General features: G+C 45.2%; 1 protein-coding gene across 2 annotated transcripts; it reads right to left on the reverse strand.

Moving 5' to 3' along the window:
- LOC128344810 (uncharacterized) lies at positions 1-27999 on the reverse strand. Of its 2 annotated transcripts, XM_053295711.1 has the most exons (7): positions 27528-27999; positions 27222-27322; positions 21780-22297; positions 10546-10931; positions 8230-8390; positions 5719-5851; positions 1-2581 (listed from the first exon to the last, which is right to left on the reverse strand). In XM_053295711.1, the coding sequence occupies exons 3-7, from the start codon at positions 22246-22248 to the stop codon at positions 2399-2401; spliced, it is 1332 nt and encodes a 443-aa protein (XP_053151686.1). In that variant the 5' UTR covers positions 22249-22297; positions 27222-27322; positions 27528-27999; the 3' UTR covers positions 1-2398. The 2 variants fall into 2 exon arrangements, with proteins under 2 accessions (XP_053151686.1, XP_053151685.1); XM_053295710.1 differs by lacking the exon at positions 27222-27322.
- Between the last annotated feature and the right edge of the window lies 1 nt (position 28000).

Here is a 28000-nt window from a genome sequence, read left to right on the forward strand (position 1 = left end):
TGGTGAAATATAAATGTTTAAACAAACCAACCATCATTAAGCATCATTTACATGACATTTTCTGAATGTGCAAATTGCTCTACATCACCAAGCATCAGTCTTGGTCATTCCTGCAACACCCTCATGAGATGGACAATTAAACCTCCCATCCATAGTTGAAGCCTGCTCAAAGAGGGCCAGTTTACATGACCAAAGTTGTGTGAATCTGGACAGGTTTGCCCTATGGGCAAATTTGGCCTATTTCCATACACCTAGACTACTACTAAAGTAAGTGGGTGAAACTGTGAGCCAGAAGTGTGGTGAAGCAACCCCACAACTGCTCTGACATGCATCAGATCTGTACAGATCCACCCAGCTCCCATTTTCAATATGCCAACCCCAAGCATGGGTGTGTGAACAGGCCCAGATCTGAGATAAAACTGAAATCCTCCTCCTCAGGACCATGCTGGTCCTCATGACTTGTTGAAAGCTTTCCAAATGATGTGTTCTCCACATTCCCCTGGGCTATGGATACCTTTGGCATAGGGCACATTGCTTAGGTCTATATTTCAGGGACCACCCCTTCCCCTGTGCTGCATTTACAATTCCTCAGCTGTGTTCCCTGGGCATCAAGTATGAAGGGAAGAGTATACAGAGAGGGCCTCCAGGTTCCAGAACCCTCTCCTTCCAGAGGGCCACCAAAGAATACAAGCCCTGCTGGTTCAACCACAGATCCATCTAGACTAGCATCCTGTTTCCAACAATAATAAGATGGATGCCTCTGGTGAGTACAGAAACAAGGCATGAACCAACAGCCCTCCTCCATATACTTCCACCATCTGGTATTCAGAGCTATGTTATCTCTGAACACTGAGACTCAGTTTCACTATTATGGCTAAGAGATCTTCCATGAACTTGTTTTAATCCTTCTGAAGTCATGATTGCCTTCCAGAGACAATGTGAGACAGCCAGTGCCCATGGGGTTACTGCAGTTGCATATCTAGCATAGGGAGATATTCTTAGCTTTCTAGCATTCTACAACTGCCCTGAGCCAAAGGGATGCGACATGATATATATTTACATAATCTGCTGGTCTGATAACAGGCGTTCTCTGTGTTGTGCCACAGCATTCCTGATTTTAATGTTACAACACAATCCTTCCCACTTTCTATCACATTTGTCCAGCTGCTCTCCAAAGTGGAAATATAACCTTAAAAGGCAAGGAACTGATTAGGGATAAAGGCTCACCGATGCTGATCCACAGTCTGCTTTCTGCTGATCTCTGGCCAGGAAGCAAGGCTCAGCCTCCCTGCTGCTGAATAGGTAAAGCTATTCTCACAAACAACAGCTCACACTAGCAACAAAAGGCAGAGCTGGGTGGGGAGGAACCCTGTGAACAAAAACTCTATAAAGAGATTGCTCTACAAAGAGCAACAGCAGCCTTAATTCTGCTCTCTGGGGGATGCAAGGGAGGGCTTTAAGAAGAGTTTCTCCGAGTGGATGGGGCATTTAAGGAGACCTTCTCCCATGCAAAAGGAAGAAGGCTGATTAGCAAGCAAAAGTTTAGAAGTCAGAGCCCTTCCAGTGTAATGACACTGTGCCTCTTGCTAGGGAAGTGCCTCTTTATGTGTGCAGACCACTATGCAGAAAGGAATTGAGAAGCACAGTTGTACTTTATCAGAGTTCTTATTTTTGTGCAATCAAAAGTTTTGGAAGCCAGTGGAACTAGATGGCTTTGCAGTGGCTGTGCTTATGTACAGGAAGAGAAGGAAAATGCGCTATAAGTCATGGGTCTTTGAACCTTATCTAACCCCACTTCCTTGGCTAACCCAGAAATAGGCCTTTATCCCTGAAGCTTCTCCCACCTAGCACCATGCTCCATGTGCTGAGGTTAGCAGGCATCAGCCAGTGTACAAACAAGAGCAGCTGGAGCTGATTTTAATGTCTGGAAGATGTGCTGCACAACAGACCACCAGTTTCCCCACACCGTGGCCAAGCGCAATGCAGGATGCTTCACAGATTGACTCAAGCTCCTTGAGGCCAAGATCAGCTATCTACGTAGCAAGAAAGTTCTGTGTGCTCCCCCCCTCACCACCATCTTTGTTCTCAGTCAACAAATATTAAATAAGAGGAAACAGCCTCTGTTCAGAAACTCCGATTACAGAGCACCAGAGAATGCTGTGCTTTCTCAAAGTGCTGACAGTTCCAGAGGGGTTCTTGGAATTTCCTGCACACAGCACCATGTGGGAGGGGTTAAAGCAAGGACACCAGCTCCTTTGGGGTACATGCAAGAAATAGCCCAGCTGGGAAATAAAGCTGAAAATTGCGACTTTCTTCCCCTTTTGCGAGCACCACACCACACAAGGGGATTGCAAAGAGCCCCCGAGACTCTTCTGAAGGGACTCCTAAGTCAACTCCACTAGGTGCAATAACCAGCACTGGCCAAGTAGCGCTCATAGTTGTCCTCACACCGTCTTATACAATGGCAGAAATAGCTCTCATCGGCAATGGCCTCCAGGAGGTCTGTTTGTACCAGACAAATATCATACAGCTCGGAGGTGGGGGTCGTCCGGGGACAGCTGCTTCTTTTCTCTGAGAAGACCTGTCAGGAAAAGAAGAAAAGGGAAGGACTTCAGAAGAAGCCAAAGCTCTTATCTCCTAGATGAGCAGGGAAAAGCAGCAGGGAACCAAAGGAGGGAGAGAGAAAAAGAGGAAGCAATTATCTCCTTCAGAATGGTAGCAGAACCTTTTTCAGAGGGGTAGCCCAAGAGCAACTTCACCTCTTAGAGAAATCATAGAATTGGAAGGAACCTTGGAGGTCTTCTAGTCCAACCTTCTGCTCAGGGCAAGTAACTGTTATAGCATCTGTGACATTCCAGTCGGCTTGAAAACCTCTAGTGAACGAGAGCCCGCATAGGAGGCTGCCATATACTGAGTCAGACCCTTGGTCCATCTAGCTCAGTATTGTCTACACAGACTGGCAGTGGCTTCTCCAAGGTTGCAAGCAGGAGTCTCTCTCAGCCTTATTTTGGAGATGCCAGGGAGGGATCTGGGACCTTCCACATGCAAGTATACAGGTGCTCTTCCCAGGGCGGCCCCATCCCCTGAGGGGAATTTTTTTACAGTGCTCATACATGTAGTCTCCCATTTACATGCAAACAGGGTGGACTCTGCTTAGCAGAGGGGACAAGTCATGCTTGCTACCACAAGACCAGTTCCCCTCCCACCACTCTGTGAGGCAGACTGTTCCACTGCCAAACAGCTCTCACAATGAGAAAAATCCACTCCCTGTCTAGTCTGAATATATGCCCTTTAGGGACAACAATTCTGCTTCATTTATTACAAGAGAAAAAAAGGGATGCTAGATCTTAAGACAGCCTAGAAGCTTTCCCTCTTGGTCTGCCCCTCTGAATCCCAAAACTCCAGAGCATGGGCCTGTTCAAAGGACCGTCTTGGAAACAGATTAAGGAATTAAATGTCTTGGAACACAAGAAGTAAAAGCAAAGAATGACATTGAGCATATGTCAAGGAGAAACCAAACCCTATCTGCCCATATCTGGGATTAGGAGGGAGGAATTTTATGCCAGAGCATGTGGCTTCCATCGGGATTAAGCCCCAGCATCTGCCATTTCAGAAGCTAACCAGTGAGGCTGGCTATGAATGAGAAGGAAAGCAACTCTTATTCTCCCATACAGTCTCCTCCAGCTAGCTTGCAGGCATTAGAAACACTACTGCAAATCCATTACAAGTGGGCTAAAAGTTCTGGGGTCTAAGGCCAGCCTTTGGGGGCTGATACCAACAAGCTATGGCTCAAAAGGTAACACCAATTCATTCATTCATTCAATTTCTATACTGCCCTTCCAAAAATGGCTCAGGGTTGTTTACACAGAGAAATAATAAATAAATAAGATGGAACCCTGTCCCCAAAGGGCTCACAATCTAAAAAGAAACATAAGAGACACCAGCAACGGTCACTGGAGATCCTGTGCTGGGGGTGGATAGGGCCAATTACTTTCTCCCTGCTAAATAAAGAGAATCACCACATTAAAAGGCGCCTCTTTGCCCAGTTAGCAGGGGTAAATGAGGCAAAAGATGATGGGGATCTACCATGACAAGAGCCACGAAAGCCTCTCTTCCTGAAAGCATTCCTTGCCAAAGAGGAAAAACGGGTTCTGCCAAGGCAAGTTATTAACATGTATTGGGAGCCCCTTATCTCCAGTTAGGGTCCTGCACACAACCTTATAAGAATCTCCTACAGGCACTTTGGTTCACAATTTTTGCAGTGGCGCTGCCTTCCTCCTCAATTCACTATCCCCTCTCACTTTGCATACAGAGTGCAAATAAGCAAGTGAGCCAAGCAACATAATGTTTATCTCTGTGCATTTCCTGGCTAAGCAGTACCTAAAGCTGCTAGATTTTCATGGGACTCTGGTGTCTGGAAGGCAGAAGTTGGCAGGTCCTACTTCCCCCATCAGAGCACACCAGCCCAAATTCTCCCCCCTGTTCCTCTGCGACATGCACTGCAGCCCCCTCTTGCACTGATTTGAGCAAGCTGCCTCTGCTCAGCAAAGAGCCAGCTCAGCAGGCTGGGTAACTGTAGCTAGAGGAGAGAAGCTGGAGTACAGCCTGGCCCTATATTTGTAGGGGAAGGAGCAGGATGCATAGCCGAATCAAGGTTGAGCTGTCAGCTAGCAAAATCTTCCTGGCCTCTGAGCCAACAGATCTGATCTGAAGTCAGCAGGAGCAAGAGGCACAGAATTGCCAGGGGTCACCTTTGGAGCACTGCTCTCTAAATATAACTTGACCTGAGGCCACTTGGCCAGGGATGAATGAGGAACATTCCCTTGCTGGTAAAAATGAACTTGGCCGGCAACCCATTCTGCAGTGAGGAGGCAGAACAGATGCCAGAAGCTCCTGAGAGGGCTCTTTAGCATCTTCCACAGAGCGCCCTGTACATTACTGATCATCCATAATGCCCAGTGTAAAGACCACCCACCTGCCCAAACAGCTTCCTCAGGCCAATAATGATCCTTCCCATATAAAGAGCAGCAAAGAACCCCCAGAGGCTATTGTGGCTGCTGGACTCCAATAGGAACCAATTAACCTTTCCTGCCCAGCTGTTCCCCAGCTCGCCAGTGCACATGCCCGCCCTCCCTCCCTCCTCTTGGAAGAAAAAGCTTTTAGACAAAGATCTGCTACAATGGCTAGACCTCCCCAGCCCTCCGTGTTCCTTCTGAGCACGCTCTGGTGTGAAAGCTGCCCTTTAAGCACACAGTGCTGTGAATGAGTTTCGGGCAGCTCGGAGGCAGGCTGCTGGGCTCCAGCAGGGAGCAGGAATGACTCATGCCAGCTGAGGACAGAGGGAGCCCTGCAGCAAGAGCAGGCACCAAGCGCCTACTGTTCCATGTCAGCAAACAATTCTCTCCTCATCACCTGCTGTTACGGCAGGCAGGCAGGCAGCTAGCCCCGTTCCCCTTCTCCTCTGGGACTGGAGCACAGCAACATCCCTCTTACCACGTCAGGCAAAAGTGTTCAGAAGATTCCCAAGGAGGCAGGCTCTGCTACTTGTGGGTGACCCACTTGGGTTTGGATGCAAGAGACACAGGGACACACAGCCACAAAGCTATGGGCAGGCACTCTCAGCCTAACCGACCTCCCAGGGATTGCTGTGAAGATAAAAGAATCAGAAAGCATTTTAAAAATGTACACTGAAAATGCTCGGCTTCACAACACCAATACCTGAGGATGGATAATGGTATCAAAATCATTCAGTCGAATGTTGTCATCGATACAGATGTGGTGGGTAGTTGCATCGTGAGGGTCGATCCAAAGGGGTTTTCCACCTTTGCTAGAGAACTGATTTGTTGCCCACCTGGAAAACAGCGGCATACATATACAATCAGAAGTGTCCAGGGCCTTTTTTCTAAATTGCCAAAACAAGCGTCTGGGGAGGAACACATTGCTCACGGACGTGTATGTGCACGTGCACACACCCACCCCCTGCCCTTGCACTACATAGAAGGGAAACAGGGATGCAAGAAATTACCACAGGCACTGACCGTAAGGGCCAGCCAAGCTGTGTATGTTCTTCTCTCATACAAATCCTCATGCAATCAGTGTGTTCTTATATCTAACCTTATACTACTGCTACTACTACAAAACGTATAGTGCACTGTTTCTTCTGTTTTCAGGGTTCACCAATTGAAAGAATTTTGATTACTCTTGGTAAGGAATGAGATAAAGCAGAATGGAAGGAGGTGAACAGAGATTACAGTGAGATCATCTGTAGGGTCAGGGAATAACAGCCAGTACAGATGGCTAGGAGCTGGGCCAGGCATTCATGATCCAGCTCTTGGCCAGGGCAGCCACTAGTTTCTGAGCCCTCTTGCAATAGCGCCAATGTTTTTTCCAAACTTCCATCCAAAACAGTGATGAACAGAAACTTGGAGTTCTTTTCAAAACTGTATTTGAAAAGTAAGATTCTTAGTAAGCATTTGACTGGAAACTTAATTCTGTGCTTTGAGGGGGAATTTCACAAAGTCGTACCATTGACATTAAAAGGATTTTGCTAGCATACTGAGGAAAATTGCTCAGAGTAGTCCCACTGACATTAAGTCAGTGGGACTACTCTGAGCAATTTTCCTCAGTATGCCAGCTTGTGTCTGGGGGTTGAAACTGCAAGTGCATGAAAGACACCTTGCTCTCAGTGTACGATTTAATACATATAATAATTAGGGCTGTTTATATTCCATTCATATAGGAAGCTGCCGCCTTCTGAATCAGACCCTTAGTCCATCCAGTTTTGTATTGTCTGTACTGACGGGCAAAAGCTTTCTTTCAGGTAGGAACCTTTCCCAAGCCAGCTCCACTTGGAGATGCCAGGGATTGAACCTGTGACCTTCTGCATGCCAAGTATGTTCTCTACCGCTAAGTTACAACAATATAACCCAGTTCTAGCTGCTGAAGTGGAAAAAGTTACAGGTAGGACTGCCAGTGTTTGCTGAAGGGCTGGATTCCTGGGTAGGCTAAGCCTTCTAGGTAAAGGTAAAGTGTGCCGTCAAGTCGATTTAGACTCCTGGCGCCCGCAGAGCCCTGTGGTTTTCTTTGTCAGAATACAGGAGGGGTTTAGCATTGCCTCCTCCTGTGCAATCTGAGATGATGCCTTTCAGCACCTTTCTATATCGCTGCTGCCCGATATAGTACCAGCGGGGATTTGAACCGGCAACCTGCTGCTTGTTAGTCAAGCATTTTCCCTGCTGTGCCACTTAAGGTGCTTAGCCTTCTAGGAGCCAGAGACAGTATTTTCAACACAGATATTGAGATCACCATGTAATCCTCTCTAATAATTTTTTGTGTTTCAAGTCTGATACAGACTTTACAGTACATGAAAGGGGTTTCGTAGGCAATCAGGGTGTTTTTATTCCAATCCAGCATCTTTTCCCCGCAAGAGAGCAGTCACTCATTCAACTTACATGCACCACCCCTTTAGAACTCATGTGTTGAGAGTCCAAGACAAACCAGATTCACAACATATGGGAAGGGGATCCTGATGGGGGTATTTTTCCCCATTTGCCATCTCGAAACAAGATGATGTCACTCTGCTTATCTATCTATATAATTCTCCTGGGTGTGCCTTGGAATGTGCATCCCAGCACCCAGCTGATTGGCTGGGAAGTGGACAGGCCTGATAGGCTGAGGCGCACCCACAAGGATTGGTTGCCGCGGCAGCGGCAGGCCTGGCCACAGAGACCAGAGGCAGCGGCAGGGCAGGGCCAGTCCCGCAGTGGAGGCAAGGCCCAGGAAGGGGGGGCAGAAAGGGGGGGCAGAAGTGGCAGTGGGGAGGAGAGGAGGCTGGGCCTAGAAGTGGAGACTGGGGCAGAGGGTGGGGGGAAGAGGTAACTGCCAGCCCCAAAGAGCGCACAGATGCTCTGTGCGGGGTCGGCTAGTAAGCACTACTTCTTAGTACTTGTGCTGACAGCAACACAAACCAAATCCACAGCACATGGGAATGGAGACTAGGGTATTCTGATGAGTGTTCTCCATCTTGAAAACAAATGGTGGCCAAGCACATTTTAAGAATTTCCCCTTCAAAACTGTATTGGGAAGAAAAATGAACAAGTCCACTCTCCAAGAATGGAAATCAAATACTATCAAATGGATTTTATTCAAAACCTTAGTGTGACTTGGATGTTGAAAGAAGCGAAAAGTAGGCTCCACTAAGAAACAAAATGGTGTTCTTCAGTTTCTCACCAGTCAAAGTGGTCCTGGAAGCCACAAAGGCCTTCCCTGGAGCTGAAGTACATGTACATTTTCCTGGCGCCATCCCTGGTGGACAGCTGCTCCGCTCCCTGCATCAGCACCACTTTTCGCTGGCTGCAACGTATTGTTCCAGGGCTGAGGTCTACAGGCAGCTACCAGAGTGTAACCGGGAGACAGGAGAAAAAACATATCTGAAACATGCACTCATGCATTTCACTACCTTTTCAGCCCTAAACAAGCCTGACACTATCAGTAGAGTTTTAGATAAGGATGCATCCTGAACAGAAAGGGACAGACTCTGTTTAGCCATGAAAGTTCACTAGGTGACCTTGGGCTGGAAGGTTACTCTCAATCCAACCTATCTCACAGGGCTCCTGTGATGATAAATGGAATATTTCCATGTACACTGCCCTGATAATTTTGGAGGAATCAAATACACTTCCATGGTCACTGAAGGTCCCAAGATGTACGTGGCAGAAGTTGCCACAGCTGAAATTTCTGAACAGCTCATCAAAAGTGAAGATGTTTATCTATTTTAATTATTTATATTCTGATTTCAGTAGAACTACACGAGAAAAAGAATACACAAACAATGATAAAATCAGCAATTACAAACTGCCACAGTCAACCCACTGAGCCAAATTCTGTCTGGAATTTAAGAGAACGTCTATTTAAGAGAACATCTTCTTCGCCATGAGCCCCACTGCCTGCCAAGATAATCTGGAAAGGTTCATCTGCAGGTGCTGCCAACAACTCGTCTGGTGGAATGGGCCTTCTCCTACTCAGGGACGGGCCTTCTCCGTTGCAGCCCCTTGACTTTGGAGTGTGCTCCCTGTTGAGATAAGGGCCTCCCCATCTCTGGCAACTTTAAAAAAGGCACTGAAGACACATTTATTCACCCTGGCTTTTAATCAGATCTATGGTTCTAAAAAATAATATATTTTTTTAAATTACTGGCTTTTAAATGTTTTAATGTTTTTAATGGTTAAGTGATTTGATGTTTTAAATTATTTCAATTGTAAACTGCCCAGACACGCAAGTTTTGGGCGGTACAGAGATATAGTTATTAATACTACTACTACTAACACTACTACTACTAACAATAATGAGTTGTTTTAACTTGCTGTCTAAGAACAGCCAGGCAGATCGTCACTCCACAAATAAGGTGCCACCCTGAGAAGGCTTGGCTTCAGTACCCGCTAGACACATCTCTGTCAGCCGTGGGCTTGAAGGCAGGGCCTCTGATCTGAGAGCTTGGGTAGGTCCATGGGGCAGGAAGTGGGCTTTAAGGCTACCAGATCCCAGATCATGGTAAAATAAAGTGTTTATTTTAAAGGATAAAACCAACACTCTGAATTGAGTCCAGAAGCATACTGGTAATCAGTGCAGCTAGGCCACAAGTGGTGTCACCTTCTCCAGCCTCTCTGCACCCACCAGCAATCTGGCTGCAGTATTCTGCACCTACAGAGGTTTCCAAACCTTTTTCAATGGCAGTCTCACGTAGAGCGAGTTACAGTAGTTCAGTCTGGGTGCAACAAATGCATAGATGGCTAAAGCCAGTTCTGGACACTTCAGAGAGAGCTACAACTGGCAAACCAGTGAAAGCAAGTAAGGAGTATTCCTGGCCACCGCCATCACCTGGGCACCCAGGGACAATGCAAGGTTCAGGAGCATCCCTTAAATACATAGATACACTGTTCTTTAGGGGGCATGCAGCTCCATCTAAAATAGGTATTTTGATATCTGATATTTAATAGGTATTTTTTGAAGTGGTGGCTCTCTTATGCTTTGCAGAATGAGCCAATTCATAAGAATGAAATTCCCCCATAGAATTTGAACCCAGAGGTCCACATCTCCTCGCCCTCTGTTACATGGACCTCTCTGCAGATACACCGTTTAACTTAGACATGTTAAATTCGCCCATCCTTCAGAGCAAGGGAGAATATATCCATGAACCTGGCAGGATTTCTTCTTGCACTCTCCACCCCAGGAAGTGGTCTAGAATCAGGGCGTCTAAGCTTAAATCCCACAGGAAGCCACAAAGAGATGCAACAGAGAAACTCCCAAAGCTTGCTGGGGTTTTGCATGGCAGACCACCCTCACTCACATTCTGTTGAGCCAAAAGACTACAAAACTGAGCAGGTTGGGGAGGAGCAAAGGCTGGCTTTTCAATAAGGTGAGGGCACATTCTGACCAACAGCTTCTCTGTAGAGCAAGTTGTAATGACTGCTGGGCTTGCTGAGAAGCCAGGGCACAGTTGGAGGAGCTACTGGGTGAAGAAACCCAGCATGCATTGGGCCCACTCACCGAGATGTCCTGTAGAGTAGGGAAACGGGGGTGTTGCCCCTCCAGGGCGCACTGCACCGCCTGCAGGACGCGAGGCAGGTCTGTCCCGAAGGTGCGGAAGATGATAGCAAACTGCCTCCCTTCCCGGTGCAGGCTCTCCAGGAGGTAGAAGAAGGAAGGCAGCACTAAGTGGTAGTGCTTGGCCTGCTCACCTGTGATGGAGAGCACTGGGTGAGGTTGGCCTTGCCATTCCAGCAGCTTCAGGTGGCGTGCATGAAGGTCTCGGAAACGCCGCCCCAGGGGTGTGCTGGTGAATTTGGTGTTGCGGCCATACTGGGTGTAAAAATTCACAGCATCCTGGCAGGGCGGGAGCAACGAGGGGGAGTCGCTCAGCCACTGCCACTCACCTGAAACGGGGGGTGGAGGGGAAGAGGGGAGAAAGGAACAGAGAGGGGTCACGGTGCTCTGCTTCCAAAACATTTCTTGCTTCCACTGCTGTGATTATCCCTTCCCTTAAGTACCTGCACTCTTTTCTTTAGGCTTTCTGTGCCAGTTCCTGGTCTTTACAGCAATGGCTCCCTGCCTCTCAGTCACAAGGAACTGGGTTCACATCCCCCACTCAGCCACAAAGCTTACTGGGTGACCTTGGGCAGTCAGTCTAACTTCACCAGGCTGTTAGAAGGATAAAACCCTGAGCTGAGCTACTTGGAGTAGTATAAATATGAAAGTAATCAAAGGAAGTAATTCTTCTTCTCTCATCATTCTGTATTCCCTTCCTTGAGTGCGATCCACATGTCTTCCTCTGTCATTAGTCTCTGCTTCCTTCTACCCACTCCCAGATTTCACACCTTCTACCAAGTCACTTGTTCTTTATGCCTGAAACAGCCTTCTTCATTCTCCCTCTGTTTAATATAAAAAAATCACCAACCAAGAACATCCTTCAGTAATGCTTTTCCAGGATAATCATAGCTTCACTGTCTCAACATTATGTGCTTCTGGTTTACCCTCCTGCTCTTCCATATTCTTATTACTATTGCTTAGTGCTAGACATGGCAACAATATTTTTTAAAATATCAAACAAGTCCCTGCCAATTGTTCAAAATCTCGCAGGACTAGTTTCTAGACCTATCTCTCACCCAAGATGGGATACCTTTTCCTAAGAGCAAGTATATATAGTACCAAAGATCAGAAGAAGAGACTGTTATCAACCACACTTGTTCTACCCAGCTCCCAGGACCCTCCCTGTTTGCAGTTGCATCTCCAGGCTTGGAGATAGCACTTTAGATACGCTCAGGAGCTGCACCGAAATATGAGCTCCCAGTTTATAGTACACATGGGGACAGGTCACTTAGTTGGCAATGGGTTAGTTGCCCCTTAATTTGGCTGCAAACACCACAAATTAGAATGGAGATAAGATGCACCCCCTCTCCACAGATGGGAGGCCCAGCTAAGTAGACTTGAGAGTTAACTATATAGAGTTAACCAAGGACACCCTATACTTAGAGTGAACCACCTCCCTCCTTTAACAGGAGATAACACAACTTGCTAATAAACCAGATCATGCCAAGCAGGGTGAAAGTAGATAAGATAATTTTCTCCCCAGCACAAAGGAGATGAGTCAGTGACATGGCTTAGGAGGTGTACCCATTGAAATTATTGATAGGATTATTGGAGAGCTTGTCCCGACACAGATATTTTTCGCGCACCTGCATACTCTGATCTTCATCACAAACAGCCTTACTTGCAAAAGGCACACTTCCATTATTACACCTAGGAAAGAACAGGCAGAAACAATGCATTCCAAACAGGTCCGTCTGGGCCTTTCTGCTCAGCAAAGTATGGCAATAGCATGTGCCCACAAGGCATGTTTTGGGATATAAGGATCCCCAGTTCCATGAACCAGTGTGCTTTATTACACTTGGAACTCCACTGCAACAGCATGCTCCCCTGTGCCTCTCACTCGGGACTCCAACCCTCTCTACAAGTGCTCCCTTGTCCTTCCAATTCGGGACTCCCTCATATGCTATACTTGGGACCCCACTGAGCATTCCTTATGCTCTCTTGCAACCTACAAAGAGTTTGAACTCACTATCTGGATCGGTCCTTGTACCAATCCACCCAGCTTGCCTCGCACCCATAGGATGATGGATCCACAGAGAAGCCATTCTCATGGACATCACTCCTCATACTAATCCTTGCAACCCTCCTGCTCCACACCTCACTGTCCCCGAAGGATGTGAGTCTCCAGCTGCTCCAAGCCCCACTGCCTAGAGACAAGTACAGTATAGCGGTTGTCCAGCTCTCAAGACCCCAATCTATAACTTCTCAAATCTTCCCCTTTCCCCTCTATCTCAAGCCGCTTTCTCTTGCCTGCCTGGGAAATTTACACAATTAGACCTTAAGCTAAAATGCCTCATTGTAGTTGGTTTATTTAGAAATGTACTTTATTGCTCTTTAAGTTAGAAACACTTAGTCACAGTTAAATTGCGTAGTAACATTTCAATTGCTCTAATAACATCATTATTTTTCCTGTACCATGCTTAATTTTAATAAATTCTTCTTTTATATTTGAAACTATATCCTTGTCTCAAATCCAGTCATTTCTTGAGTCCAAACGTTTGCCCAGAGACCAATCTGGCTGCCACATTTTGGACTAACTGAAGTTTCCGAACTATGTACAAAGGCAGCCCCATGTAGAGCACTTTGCAGTAGCCCAACCTGGAGGTTACCAGCTTGTGTATCATTGTTTTCAGGCCATTTTTCTCAAAGAACTGTCAGAGCTGTCGAATCAATCGCCGCTGGTAAAAAGCACTCCTGGCCACCACCTCAACCTGAGGCACCAGGGAGAGACCCGTATCCAAGAGCACTCCCAGGCTATAAACCTGTTCTTCCTGGGGAAGTGTAACCTCATCCAGAACAGGAAGTTCTATCCCATCTTGCAAATTATGACTGCCAACACTGAGAACCATCTTCTTGCTTGGATTCAGCTTCAGCTTATTATCTCTCATCCAGCCCATTACTGCCTGTAGGCAGGCATTTAAGGGGCTAACACAATTTCCTGATGTTGATGACTGACAAGGAGAAAGATTTGGGTGTCATCAACATATTGATAACACCCAGCACCAAATCCCCCGATGACCTCACCCTGCGGTTTCAAGTAGGTGTTAAAAAGCATTGGTGACAGAATGGAGCCCCGAGGGACTCCATATAGTAGCTCCTGTTTTGAAAAACAACTGTCACCAAGCACCACCATCTGAAATCTACCTGAGACATAGGAGCGGAACCACTGTAAAACAGGACCTACAATCCCCAACTCCCTCAGGCAATCTAGAAAAACACCATGGTTGAGGGTATTGAAAGACGCTGAGAGTTCCAAAAGAACCAGCAGAGTCACACACCCTCTGTCAATTCCCTGGTGAAGCAGGTCAACCAAGGCTGTCTCATCCCCATAGCCCACCCTAAAGCCAGTTTGAAATGCATCTAGATAGATAATCAGTTTCCTCCAAGACCACTTGGAGCTGCTGGCCATCCAATAGTACAATTCTACTAGAATGTACCCACAAGAAAATGTTGCAGTACAACCCTGGTGTGCAAGTGTTCCCCAAGTCTGTGGCTGAGCATGGTGGAAAAAATAAACGTTAGCAACAAAAACAGGAGCACCTGCTCTAACTTGGGTCTTACTTCATATCCAACTTTTGTTTTTTGTTTTCTGGGTGTTTAGGGAAGGGACTAGTGCTCAGTCCCAGCTCCTTTTCAAACCCCTTACCCGCAAGAAACACAAAGCTGTGAAATGGTCAGTGAGGAAACCAATGAGTGTTAAACATCTTTCCCACACAGAAGCAGACGGGCTTCGGACTATGTGAATAGAGTGTTCTTTATAAACTTCCCATTCTTATTGTCCAAGCCCTTCTACCTACTTGTCTGTTAACTCTTAACTGTCCAAGCTCACAACACATTAACTAACAGGTAGTTTGGGGGGGGTTTGGCCCCCCTGGGACCCCCCCCTTCAGATGTCTTTAACACTAACATAACTACAGGGCACCCCAAGTCTGATGGTACTGCTCACTGGCTCTCCGGTTACCCATCCATCAGGATCCCACATCTCAGGTCTTTCAGAAATAGCATATGAGTGTACAATACTATCTCTGCCAAGCAAAGACAAAACAATAAATCTCTCAAAGGATTCTGAAGGGCCCTGTGAATCACAGCATGCATAAAATATTATTCTAAATGTGAAAGGAGTGTACAGGGTGAAGCAGAATGTATTAATATCTCATGGAAGTCGCAATGGTCCAGACAGAGGGCACCTAAAGTCAAGGCCCTTAGCTAAATACATGTTCGTTTAGCTTCCCAGTGTCTGTATGTGTGCATGAGAGCGAGGGAGAGAGAGCTGGCAGGCTGCTCTAACCTAATTCAGGAGGAAACCAACAATATGTAAATGCAAGCTTGGGTAGCAGAGAAATACAGGATGCAACAGCTCTTTTGATAAGGTTACCTTCACAGAGAACAAAAGAATTTATTACATAAAGAGATCTGGATTGTGGGTGGCATAATAGGTACATGGTTGCTTTCCAGTAGAGGCCCAGACTAGATCATCTTCTGGTTCAGATCCAAGGCTCAAAGAACCCTGTCTGTATGTAGCTGACACAGAGGCACAGTACAAAAAGCAGAGCTACATAGTGTTACAAAAGGCAAAGATGGGGCTCCTATTCCATGTTTATCCTGTAATGCTGATACAAGGCAGGGGGGGGAGAGGTATTTGCAAGGCAAAAACAGCAGGTGGGAAGTCTCAATGGGGTCCATTCGGCCCCTGCTGGCTTGCCACCCCCCATCATTTCCCATCTGCCATAAAGCCCCTGCTGCAATATTGCCTGGTCAGGGGTGTGGGGTGGGGTGGGGTGGGGTGTGGAAAGGTGAAACATCTACATGCCAGTCAGCAACCTCCAAAAGCAGGCTACTGCGATTCTGGCAGCTGGTGGCAACCCAAAACTCCAGGTGTTGCCAATTGTTACCATGAGAGCCTGTTTTGAGGGCTCACTAGAGCACCCCTATACCTAGTTTGGTGAACAGGCTTTTAGTCCCCACATTTGCTATTCAGATCCCACGGGCCCATGGGATCTCCATTCTTTAATCCGCATGAGCTAGCTCATAGGGCATGTCACTTGGTGTGTAACCTGGGATGATAGCTCTCAGATCAAGTTTAACTTTACATTCAGGTGAGGAATGCCAGAGTAGACAGGAGTTAACCAGCGCTATTCTTTTTCAAGAATTAGCACAAAGGATCAGGTCACAATATCACCTCCTCAGGAAGGTGTGATAAGATAGCAGGTCATCTCCTCTACTAACAAGTATGTTAATGGTTGGCTCAGGATGTAAGAAGCTTGCTTGTTTATATTTTAAGTCACTCCCAAGTATTCTAAGGAAAGGACACGAGATAAACCCTGATGCATCAATTTTGTTTCTCCCTACACGGGTCTTTTAGACCTTTCTCTGCCTTTGTTCAAGAAGTCTACTCCTCACAATTGAATAGGATAATGCTTTGCCCTGTCCTTTGTCCCTATTGTCCATCTTCTCAAGGTGTGATCAGGATAATGCAGACGATCACATGACTACCGACTCAATCATGGAGCCAGTGGGGATTGGGGGGGGGCGGCTGCGCAGCCCCTGGAAATCCCAGGATGCCCTCCCAGCTGGGGGTCTGCTCATGTGTCACCGCATACCACACTGACACACGAGCAACAGAATGAGGTTAATGGAGCACTCGTTCTGTTAATCTCATTTAAGAGGAGGGTGTTGTAAGTGGCTAGCAGCCTTGGGAGCACTGAGCTCACCCACAAGCCTGGTGGTTCCCACAAGCACTGGAAAGTGGGCTAAGCTCCCTTAGCCCACTTTCCAGTGATCATGGGAATAGCCTCCAGGTGTTTCTTCCTTGGATCCACCAGCTGCTCTTTTCACTACAACTTGGCACTGGCACCTCCATCTTGCAGTGCATTGACTCTCGCTCCAGTTTCACTTTTCGCCTCCAGACCAGCCCTTTCCCCTAACCGGTCTGCATAGCACTCCTGGCTATAAGATTCTGGTTTTTCGATTTTGCCTGGCTCTCAGATCTCTGCCCAGTTCCTGGATTCCTGCTCCTGCCTTCCTGCCTACCTCGAGGAAAGAAGCCCCTCGGTAACAACTGAGCTACAATTGTTTTACCACACCTTGCTGGGAGGACTGAGGTAATAGCTAACCCCTGCTCTCAAAACACTCACTCCTAACATCAAAGCCAGCCCTGAGTGTACTTAATTCGGAAACTCAAGCCCAAATGCCTCTTTGTGAGCTGTAACATAGTCCTTTTAATCTCTTAGTCTTGCTAGCTCATTAACCATTATTTTCTCTTCCTGTACCCCTAAAAACCCTCAAATAAACCTTATTCTATTTTTGAATTTTAACCTCTGTTCAGTTCTTTCTGCGACCAAAGCTTTGAACAAATTTATGCTGAAGGTGGACTGCTCCACTCAAGCTCGCTAATTCCCCACACAAGCCTAAATACACAGCATGGGGTATCTGTTAATTCCCGGGGAACAGTACAATTAACAGAATGATAGCAGCACCACTGCTACCAACAAAGGTGACAAGCAAAAAAATACCAGCCCAGCTAGGAAAGCTCACCAGAGGACACTTTGCCCCACCCACACCGACCCCAAATCTAAGGCTGACCCTGTCTCATCCAAATACCCCCCAGGCCATTTTAACTCCCCCCCCCCGCTAGCCAGAATTCAAGACAAGAAATAGCCCATTTGGGAGGAAAGTAGCCTTGGAGGTATTCATAGGACAAAACTGACAGATATGAGAAAGGTTGTGGCCCTCATTCCATTGTAGAAATCCCCACTATTACCTCAGCAAATGGGGATTTGAGAACATGTACAGGTGAAACTCGGAAAGTTAGAATATCATGCAAAAGTCCATTAATTTCAGTAATGCAAATTAAAAGGTGAAACTGATATATGAGACAGACGCATGACATGCAAAGCGAGATAAGTCAAGCCTTAATTTGTTATAATTGTGATGATCATGGCGTACAGCTCATGAAAACCCCAAATCCACAATCTCAGAAAATTAGAATATTACATGGAGCCAAGAAGACAAGGATTGAAGAATAGAACAATATCGGCCCTCTGAAAAGTATAAGCATGCATATGTATTCAGTACTTGGTTTGGGCCCCTTTTGCAGCAATTACTGCCTCAATGCGGCGTGGCATGGATGCTATCAGCCTGTGGCACTGATGAGGTATTATGGAAGACCAGGATGCTTCATTAGCGGCCTTAGGCAATTCTGCATTGTTTGGTCTCATGTCTCTCATCCTTCTCTTGGCAATGTCCCATAGATTCTCTATGGGGTCAGGTCAGCCGAGTTTGCTGGCCAATCAAGCACAGTACACTGTATACTTTTCAGAGGTCCGATATTGTTCTATTCTTCAATCCTTGTCTTCTTGGTTCCATGTAATATTCTAATTTTCTGAGATTGTGGATTTGGGGTTTTCATGAGCTGTACGCCATGATCATCACAATTATAACAAATTAAGGCTTGACTTATCTCGCTTTGCATGTAATGCATCTGTCTCATATATCAGTTTCACCTTTTAATTTGCATTACTGAAATTAATAGACTTTTGCACGATATTCTAATTTTCTGAGTTTCACCTGTATTTGCTCAAGTCACATATAGCTTCACTCTAAGGAAATGGAAAACTAGTATTGAGGAGCTGCTTAGTTTAGAATTTAGAACTAATCAGTTATTAGGGTTGTCAGGAAGTTAAAGAAAGCTTTGCAGATGCTCCTGGAGAGGAGAGCTGGTCTTGTGGTAGCAAGCATGACTTGTCCCCATAGCTAAGCAGGGTCTGCCCTGGTTGCATCTGAATGGGAGACTTGATGTGTGAGCACTGCAAGATATTCCCCTCAGGGGATGAAGCCACTCTGGGAAGAGCAGAAGGTTCCAAGTTCCCTCCCTGGCTTCTCCAAGATAGGGCTGAGAGAGATTCCTGCCTGCAACCTTGGAGAAGCTGCTGCCAGTCTGTGAAGACAATACTGAGCTAGATAGACCAATGGTCTGACTCAGTATATGGCAGTTTCCTATGTTCCTATGTTCCTCTCTGGCATTTATGCAGCAGGGTGCCATAGGGATAAGTACTGTCCCCCATGTTATTTAGTATCTACATGACACCACTGTGGGGGAAAGATCTGGAGTGAGGAGCCACCAATATGTAAATGACACCCAGCTCTAATTATTATTTTTGTTTAGTTCAGGTTGGGCTGAATCTGCAATATGGGGTGGGTTGGGGTGATAATACTAATCTATTTTACAGGGTTGGTGTAGGATTACTGAGATGTGAGGTAGAGTGCTTAGAGCTAAGCACTCTAAACTATGAGATAAATGCAAAGTATTATTACTGACAAAACAGGTTCTAAATACATTTTACTATTATTAGTATTATTTTAGTATTATTACACATATAGTACCATCAATGTACGTGGCACCTTTCAGAGAAAGGATAGATCTGTGCTGTGAGGAACTTACAATCTAGAATTTGACACAGGAGAGACAAAAGAAGGAGATGTAAATGGGAAGGGGGCCATCTGCACCCATATTAGCCTGCACAGAGGCCTAACCCTCTGACAAGAATTCACTTGGCAGGTACCAGAGACAGGGACTTTTCAGTGGTGGCACCACACCTTGGAATCTCTGTTCCCCAGGGAGATCTGGCTGGCTCACTCTCTAGTTCCCCTCAGACAGCAAATACAGACTGTTCTGTACCAGCAGGCTTTTTATTCTGTGGCATGTCGTCTTGGATTTATATTGTTTTATTACTATTTCAAATGTATTTTATTATTACATGTTTTTTAATTTCTTTTTTAAAATGTTTGTACTACAAGCAGAGTATAAATACTTCTATTTATAAGTAAGGAAGAATACATACTTAATACATAGTAAGAACATGTATTTCAGTTACATATATTTAGGCTTGGCTAAAGTGGATTATGGGGCTTTGGAGGTTAAACCCTCCCAGAAGTCCCTTTTCATTGGCAATAGTTCACATGACTGTCCGTACATATTAGATGTAAGAGATGGCTTTACTACAGGGCAAGTAGCCCAGCTACTGTTCACTGGTTTTTGTTCTTAACCTAACCAAGTGTGCAGTGTAAAGAAAGGGGAATCCCAAAACCTCTAAGCAATGGAGGTGCACAAAGTGCCCCGGATGAGAAGTGGGTATGTTGCTTGTCACTGTCTAATCACATCACATAAACAATAGGCACTAGTGACATTCACACCAGGACATTCCATGTGGCAATGATAATTAAAACCACATGGAGGATGTTATTTGCATTTTGTTGCAAACACCCTAGTCCTCTTCCCTTCTATCTCTGCCGTTTGCGCTATCCTTGTTGTTCTGCACCAGATGAAATTGCTGTTCCAGCCAGGCCTAAGGCCCATGGATCATTTATTTCAGCTTGCTGAAATAAAACTTGTAATGAGTAAAATAGACTGAACAGATTGTTTGCTGCACTACTCTCAAGGCTGTGTTAAGAGGCTTGGTATGCCAAAGAGATAGTTGAACTCCCTGCTGCTTGATTAGTTTAATTTATATATTAGAGCCATAGTTAGAGACAAGTTGGGAGAAATGATGTATTCAATCTGTTTATGTATCCCTTGACATGATATGTGGCTTGTTAGGCTGCATAGAATTCGACTTATATGTAACCCTGCCTTCCCTTACCCCATTCCACTCCCCTCTCCCTTTGAAATTTGATGGACCAGATGACAGGAAAGGAGTATTAGCAGTTTGGCATACTAAATCTTATTGATCAAGGCTGAAGACAAGGGAAGGTGGGAATTACTGCCTCCTCTGGCCCTCAGCACAGGAGATAAGAATTGTAAAACCAACCAGCTGTGGAGCCAGGATGGGAGAAAGGGACTGCACAAGAACTGCCAGAGACAAGCACCCCAGAAGATGGCCTAATTGTGTCCCAATGGGGATCAGAGGGAGTGACTTCAAAGGAGGTCAAAGGCCAGGAAACATAATAATATGGGGTTTGGAACAGAATGGCAGAGAGGGTAGGTCCAGAAGATCTGTTGTCACCCTCTCAAACACAGCAGCATTCCTCATTCCCCAGTTTCTCCCACCTCTCTTTGAACCTTGGCATCTCAACTCAACAGGAGAAACTGTCAACTGGCCATTTATTGGTTTCCCTGCTCCTTGATAACAAACTCTTCCCTCCTTTCCCCTTTTTCCTCCTCCTTGCTAGGGAGAACTGTTTTGCATTTAAGCTAGAAGTATCAGCCTCCAATATTTGCTGTAACTCTTTCAAGAAAATTACAAGAGACATCCTTGGTCTGGTTCCTCCATTCTCATCACACTTCCACTGACTGTGACTCCCACAACAGAGCCACCTCATCTCCTGAGGCTCTTGAGCCAGGGCAGAACCATCCCTTTTGGGTGCCACACCCCTGAGCTTTTGAGTGGGGTGCAAAACCTGTGACAGTCCCTGAATTGGTGAAGTCCCTCGGGTCTCAAGGACTGGGCAAACCACGCCTGTTGGGTGCAGCACCCCACTGTCTCTTTGGTGAATACCAAAGGTCTTGGGGACTGGGCGGACCACCCCTGCGCCTCTTGAACAGGGACTAAAGTCCAATAGTTCGTTACAAATTTTGCAGGTACAAAATATCTTCCAGTTAAAAATTGCAACAAAATAAGATGCACAGACTGTGTGCAAGACCTCAGAAGCAAACATACAATTACTGCACACACACTCAAACCGATTGCAAGTCCAGTAGTGATAGCAATCTTGAAACCTGAGAATTTGACACAGGAATCCCAACTTTCTTGAAAATCCTCATAATTGCACAGAAAAATTTAACACATGTAAAGAGCATCTGATATACCCTTGGAAATCAGAAGAGTCTGCATGGGGATCCCAGGAATTACTAGCAAGAAGCCAGCATTCAGCACAACACCCCATATCCCTCTCCAGGATAACCAGTAGTTTATCTCCTTCCCTAAATGCTGATTGGCACCCAAATGTCCTGTATGTTCCATCTCTCCGTCCCCAGGTTTGTGTGTTTGTTTAACAAAAAGCTAAATAATGGACAATTTCATCCAGTAAATCAAATTCATCTGTATAAATAATGGACAATTTCATCCAGCCACTGAACTTGCTTCCTTTAGTCACAGGAACTGGGGTTTTAGCTATACTAGCATATTGTGAAGTCTTACCAGCAGGACTGATTTTCCCCCATGTCACAGTACTCAAGTAATAGTTTAAAGCAGCTTTGGGGTCTTGATTGGTGGTTGCATCAGACACTAGGATGGTGTTGTTCAAGTCAATATGCAGAACCAGCTTTCGTTTCTTAGGACTTAACACTGTCTGAGAAAGAGCAACAACGGGGGTGGTGGACCCTGGCTGCCAGCAGGCCATTTCCTCATCTTCCTTTCTTCGGGGAGATGGGCCATGTTGCCCTTTTGTACAGCTGGCCATGGCAATTTTATCCTGCTCTGCAAGTATTCCATTCCCAGAGTGAGAATTCTTTCTTTTCCTGGAGCTGGAATTGCTGGAAACAAGCAATGCGCCTGCCAGTCCAGGAGCTATCTCTGCATAAAATGACATCAGCTTGGGTTCCAAAGTGCCAGAATCTTGGCAGGAAGTATCATCTCCCGCAATCGAGTTGCCAGAGGAATCCATCATCCTCAGAATTCTTAGATCACTTATGGAATGGGTGCTGTCTCGGGCTCAACTGTAAGGATTAGAAAAGTAATCAGTTAGTATTGTTTTATCTGTACTAATTTAGTAATATTTTATCTCATCATTCAGCATGATGCAGTGACTTAAATTTATTTTTAATTGTATTGTTTTTATCTGTCTTATACATCAGTTTTTAAATGAAAATGAGGTAGAAAATAAATTATTTTTAATTTTTATTTAAAATATTTATACCCTGCCGCTCCAGTACACTACTGCTTGGGCTCACAACAATACAATATACAATAAAAGTAATACAATTAACCAAATTAAGTAAACAAGTTAAAAGCCAGGTTAAAAACCACAATCAGTATTAAGTTTCAAATTAAAAATTATTTTAAAAGCAAAAATTTTGGAATTATAAAAACGAAAAACTCAAGAACCTACCAGATAACACCAAAGATGGAACATTAAAAAGATGTGTTTTTTGTTTTTTGTTTTTTTTAAAAACACTCAGGGAGGGAGCATGGCAAAGCTCTTCAGGGAGGGCATTCCAAAGCTGAAGGGCCACAACCAAAAAGGCCCTGTCTCTAGTTCCCGCCAACTGGATCTCTGTTAGTGGCAGGGTGATGAGCAGTGCATGAGATGATAAACAAAGGGCACTGGCAGGTTCATATGGGCGAATGCAGTCCCACAGGTACTCCGGCCCCAAGCCATGTAGAGCTTTAAAGGTCAAGACCAGCACCTTGAATCTAGTCCAGAAGCAGATCAGTAACCAATGAAGCTTCACCAGGATGGGTGTGATATTAAATAATAAATAAAAATTGTAGCCTTGTGCTTGGATCTGGAGTAAAAAGCCCACTGAATGGATTAATAGAACAACGCATTTTAATCAAAAAATGTTTAATGATAAAACTACATCACATACGACGGAAATCAGTGTAATCTCTCACACACTGTGGGCATTTGGAAGCATTTAATTTGTTTATTTTCTGCAGACCACATGCTCCTGATCTATCGCCTTATTTGTTACAGTCCTGGTTGCTTTCCTCCAAAATGCTACAAAGTTAACTTTATTGCTAAAGGAAAGAAGGCCTAGAGATAGAGACTTAAGGTAAATCACAGAAGTACAATATATCAAAAGTACAATAGATAAGAAAGGTCTTTTCAGTCATGGCACCTGAACTATGGAATGCCCTCCAGCATTTGGATGTGTATGAATTAAAAATAGTTTTTAATCTGTTTTCAGGGGGCAGGGTATTGGTAATCTTCTAGAATTGCTTTATTTTTTGCTGTTAGCTCCCCTGAAGCAAAAGGTGTTAAAAAAACCACAAACATTTAAAATAAATAAGCCCACCACCTTAAGTCCACCACTGCATCCCAAGTGAGACTATATCATGGGGACGAGCCGCTACTGCCTGTAGCCCAAGCCACATCAGAACGTTTGGTTCCAGAGATGCAAAATTCAGATGCACTAAAACACGTGGCTGGTCTGCTAAGGAGGCTGGACAAGGCAGCTGCCTCAAGCAGCGGATGAGGGAGGCATGAACTGTCTGCCTCTGGAACTTGCCCCATACTTTACTCGGCAACAACTTGCCAGCCATTGCTACCGCTCTTCTCCACTACCCTCTCAGGCAGTTTTGCAAGCCAAAGAGAAAGGCAGGAAAAGGGCACGTAAAGGGCTGGGCTAGAGTGGGGCGGCATCAAAGGGAGTGATCTACACTGTACCATCTCAAGCAGCGATCTATCAATGGCTACTAGTCTATAGGCCACCTCCAGCCTCAGAGGCAAGTTGCCTCTGAATACCAGTTGCAAAGGTGCCATGGCAGGAGAGAGGGCATGCCTTCATCTCTTGCCTATGGGCTTCCCAGAGGCATCTAGTGGGCCACTGTGTGAAACAGGATGCTGGACTAGATAGGTCATGGGCCTGATCCAGCAGAGAACCATGTCTTTGGACTCTACAGAATATCAAGCTGAAAATACATCAGATACTCCAGTGTATGAAGCCCTGATAGAAGGATATATCTAAATTACCAGATACACAGGACCTTTGATGTAACTAGCAGGGCAACACCAGGAAAGAAGTCTGTTCTTGGGATAGATCTTCCTGAACCTTTTCCTAGATTATCTTTTTTTTTTAAAATATCACTCTTCAAAATTACACAAGCACAAACTCTCACCACACCTTGCTCACCTCTGCATTCCTCTTCTATCTGATGCACTGGCTTATGCTCATGCATCTTGTCTATTTAAGTAGAACAAGAGCTTGTACTCATTTCATAGTTGCACAGTCACAAACAAAAGGAAGAATGTATTTATGCAACACATAATTGAACTAATTCATTGCCATAGGATGTGGTGTTTGCCACTAGCACAGAGAGCATTTTAAGAAAAGGATTGGTCTCTGTCAAACACAGGGTAGCTAAGTCTATCACTTACTATTAGTTATGATAACTTGAAATGGAACTTCAAAGTTCAGAGGAGTTCTCTGCATCTCTCTTCCTGATCATTAGATGCTAGAGTCTTTCTCCCTCACAACCTGCTTATCAGTTTCCTGAGGGTACTTCACAAGCCACAGTTGGAGAACACGTCTTAGACTAGATGAACCTTTGGTCTGGTCTAGAATATAAGAACAGCCCTGCTGGATCAGGCCCTAGGCCCATCCAGTCCAGCATCCTATTCCCCACAGTGGTCCACCAGATGCCCCTGAGAAGCCCACAGGCAAGCGCTGAGGGCATGCCCTCTCTCCTGCTGTTGCTCCCCTGCAACTGGTATTGGGAGGCATCTTGTCTCCGAGGCTGGACGTGGTCTATAGCCTCCAGACTAGTAGCCATTGATAGACCTGTCCTCCACGAATTTCTCTAAACCCCCTTTAAAGCCATTCAAGCTGGTGGCCATCACTACATTCCGTGGCAGAGAATTCCATAGATTAAGTATGTGCTGTGCGAAAAAGTACTTCCTTTTGTTGGCCCTAAAATTCCCGGCCTACAGTTTCAGGGGACCACCCCTAGCTCTAGTGTTGTGTGTGTGAGAGAGAAATACCTCTCTGTCCACTCTCTCTACTTCATGGATAGTTTTGTATACCTCTATCATGACTCCCCATGGTTGCCCTTTTTCCAAACTAAAAAACCCCAGATGCCATAGCCTTGCCTCATAAGGAAGATGCTCCAGGCCCCTGATCTTGGTTACCCTCTTCTCCACTTTTTCCAGTTCTATAATGTCCTTCTTAAGATACAGTAACCAGAACTGCACACAGTACTCCAAATCTGGCCACACTATAGATTTGTATAAGGGTATTAGAATATTAGCATTTTTATTTTCAATCTCCTTCCTGAGGATTTCTAGCATGAAAAAAAAATGCCTATGTTTTTATTTCCATCTCTGGGCAAATAGCAAATTTCATGCAATAGGTTATGAAGATTGGATGTTTTCAGCACCAAACTTCCACCACACTTTGTTCAAATCTGGTTTAACTGGTTAGATGATTTTTTTTAAATTTTGATTTCATTATATTTGTTTGTACACTGCCTGGGGACGAAGCATTTAGACAGAATAAAAATGTAATAACTAACTAAAATAAATAAATAAATAAAAAGTGAAACAGAATCCCCAAATTTTGTGTCAAAGAATTCTAAATTCCTGGATCAGGATAATGTTAAATATCCTGCTTGATAATTATTTAAACAGCTTGGGCCCTGGAGAACCTTGGGCAGGTTCTGTCCCAGCAGAACCTGCCCATCAACATGACATGGGGGGAGGGGGCAGGCACTCTGCTCTGTGTGCTAACATTAGCTGAGGCCTGTTTGTTGTGCATACAGAATAGGACCTTCTCAGTTATTGCCCTTAGGCTCTGGAATACTCTTCTGAGAGAGATTTCTATCATCCCAACTCTTTTGGTTTTCTGTTGCTGCCTAAAGACCTTGCATTTTACCCAGGCTTTTAATGTTGTTTTGTGTTTGGGATTGTCCACTTTTTAAACTGGTTTTTGTACTTCTGAACATTAACACTGTTTCTGTTCTTGCTGTTTTATAGTAACTTTTATTATGTACATTGGCTTGGGATGATGTGAAAGGTGATTAATACATTCTGAAAACAAATAAAATAAATATTCATAAGGACCCTGCTGGATCAGACCAAACGACCATCTAGTCCAGCACCCTGCTTCCTAGAGGGACCAACCTGTGGCCACTGGGCCTCTGGAAAGCAAAGAGCACAGTTCCATCCAGCCATCACAACCAGCAACTACTGACAGATTTATCTTCCTTGAAAGGGGCAATTTCTCTTTTAAAGCCATCTAAACCAGTGGCCAGCACCACATCTTCTGGCAGTACATTCTTTATGTTAATTGTGTGTTTTGTGGACAATTTTTTTTTTTTGGTCTGTTCTAATGATCTTGAATTCTAGTGCAACAAAATGGGAGAAAAGCTTCTATTCTCATGATCAGTGATACATCTTGAATCATTTTATAAGCCTCTATCATGCCCCCACCATAGAAATCGAATAAATAAATAATTAATAAATCTCACTGTTTTGGGAAACTAAAAAACCCTAAATGCTTTAAACTTTCTTCATAGCAAAGATGCTCCAGCCACCTGATCATTTTGATTGCCGTTTTCCAACTCCACAAAATCCTTTATGAGTTGTGGTGACCAAACCTGCACAAAGAATTCCAAGCATTCTACATCATAGATTTGTGCAAGGGTACTACACTTATTTTCAGCCTGTCCTAATACTCACTAGCACAGAATTGCCCTTTTCTACAATGGCCTCAGTCAAGATTTTCACTGGGCTAGTCAAGACTTACAAAAAATTCACCTTGTTTGGGAAAGAAAATTACAGCATCATCTTCTGCAAGTGCTAAGTTACATAAGTTTAACAGCAATTACTCTCAATTAAGCATGTGTACAATGGCATTCTATGGCTGCAATCTAATGTGCACGTGCTTGGGAAGGAGTTCCATGGAACACAGTAGAACATACCTCTGAGTAAGCCTGCATAGGACTAGGTGTGAGTAGTACTACCGTACTGATCATAATTACTTCCGGAAAGCAGGGAGTTCCACAAGCAAGCACAATGGAAACTATTAAAAAAACACACACACACACACACTTGCTGCACGTTAATCTCGGTTATCACCCTAGCATTAAATAATGGTCGTGGAAATGGTCAAAAGTAGTGAAGCCCATTATTTCCTCCCTCTTCCCCCTCCCCCCACATACGGATCTTAGTTACATACAATTCCATCATCATGCCCCCTCACAACTCTAAGCCACCAGTTTTCTCACCTGAAGTCCACCACTGCTTAGATTTTTCACACAGCGAAGGCGTCCAAACATTTATCTAAACCTTTGAGTTCTTTTTCTCTCAACTCCCCAGCCCTGGCAAGCAAAGCCGGGACCAAGGCCTGGTGATCGAAGAAAGATCAGTTTCCCTTCCTTTCCGCTTTACCCTATGGAGCCGGAGGGCGGCAGGGGAGGGGGAAGAGGGACGAGTCAGGGGTGTCCTCTCCTTATGCCCGGCAGGTGGAGGCCGCAGAGGTCCGGCTCCTACCAGCTCGCCCCTTCCTCCTCCCCAGTCTCAATGGGCACGACGAGGGCCAGCAGCAGACCGGCTTTCCCATACAGGTCCCACCAGCAGACCTCCTCGTCCAACGTTACCAAGTTACCGCTGCCCGGCGTCCGACTTCCGCTCCGGCCCCTTCAGGGTGCGGCACAAAGAAACGTTTTCGCTCTAGGCCTAGAGCGGCTCTTCCGTTACG

The sequence above is a fragment of the Hemicordylus capensis genome, chromosome 2, assembly GCF_027244095.1.
Source record: "Hemicordylus capensis ecotype Gifberg chromosome 2, rHemCap1.1.pri, whole genome shotgun sequence".
Classification (NCBI taxonomy): domain Eukaryota; kingdom Metazoa; phylum Chordata; class Lepidosauria; order Squamata; family Cordylidae; genus Hemicordylus; species Hemicordylus capensis.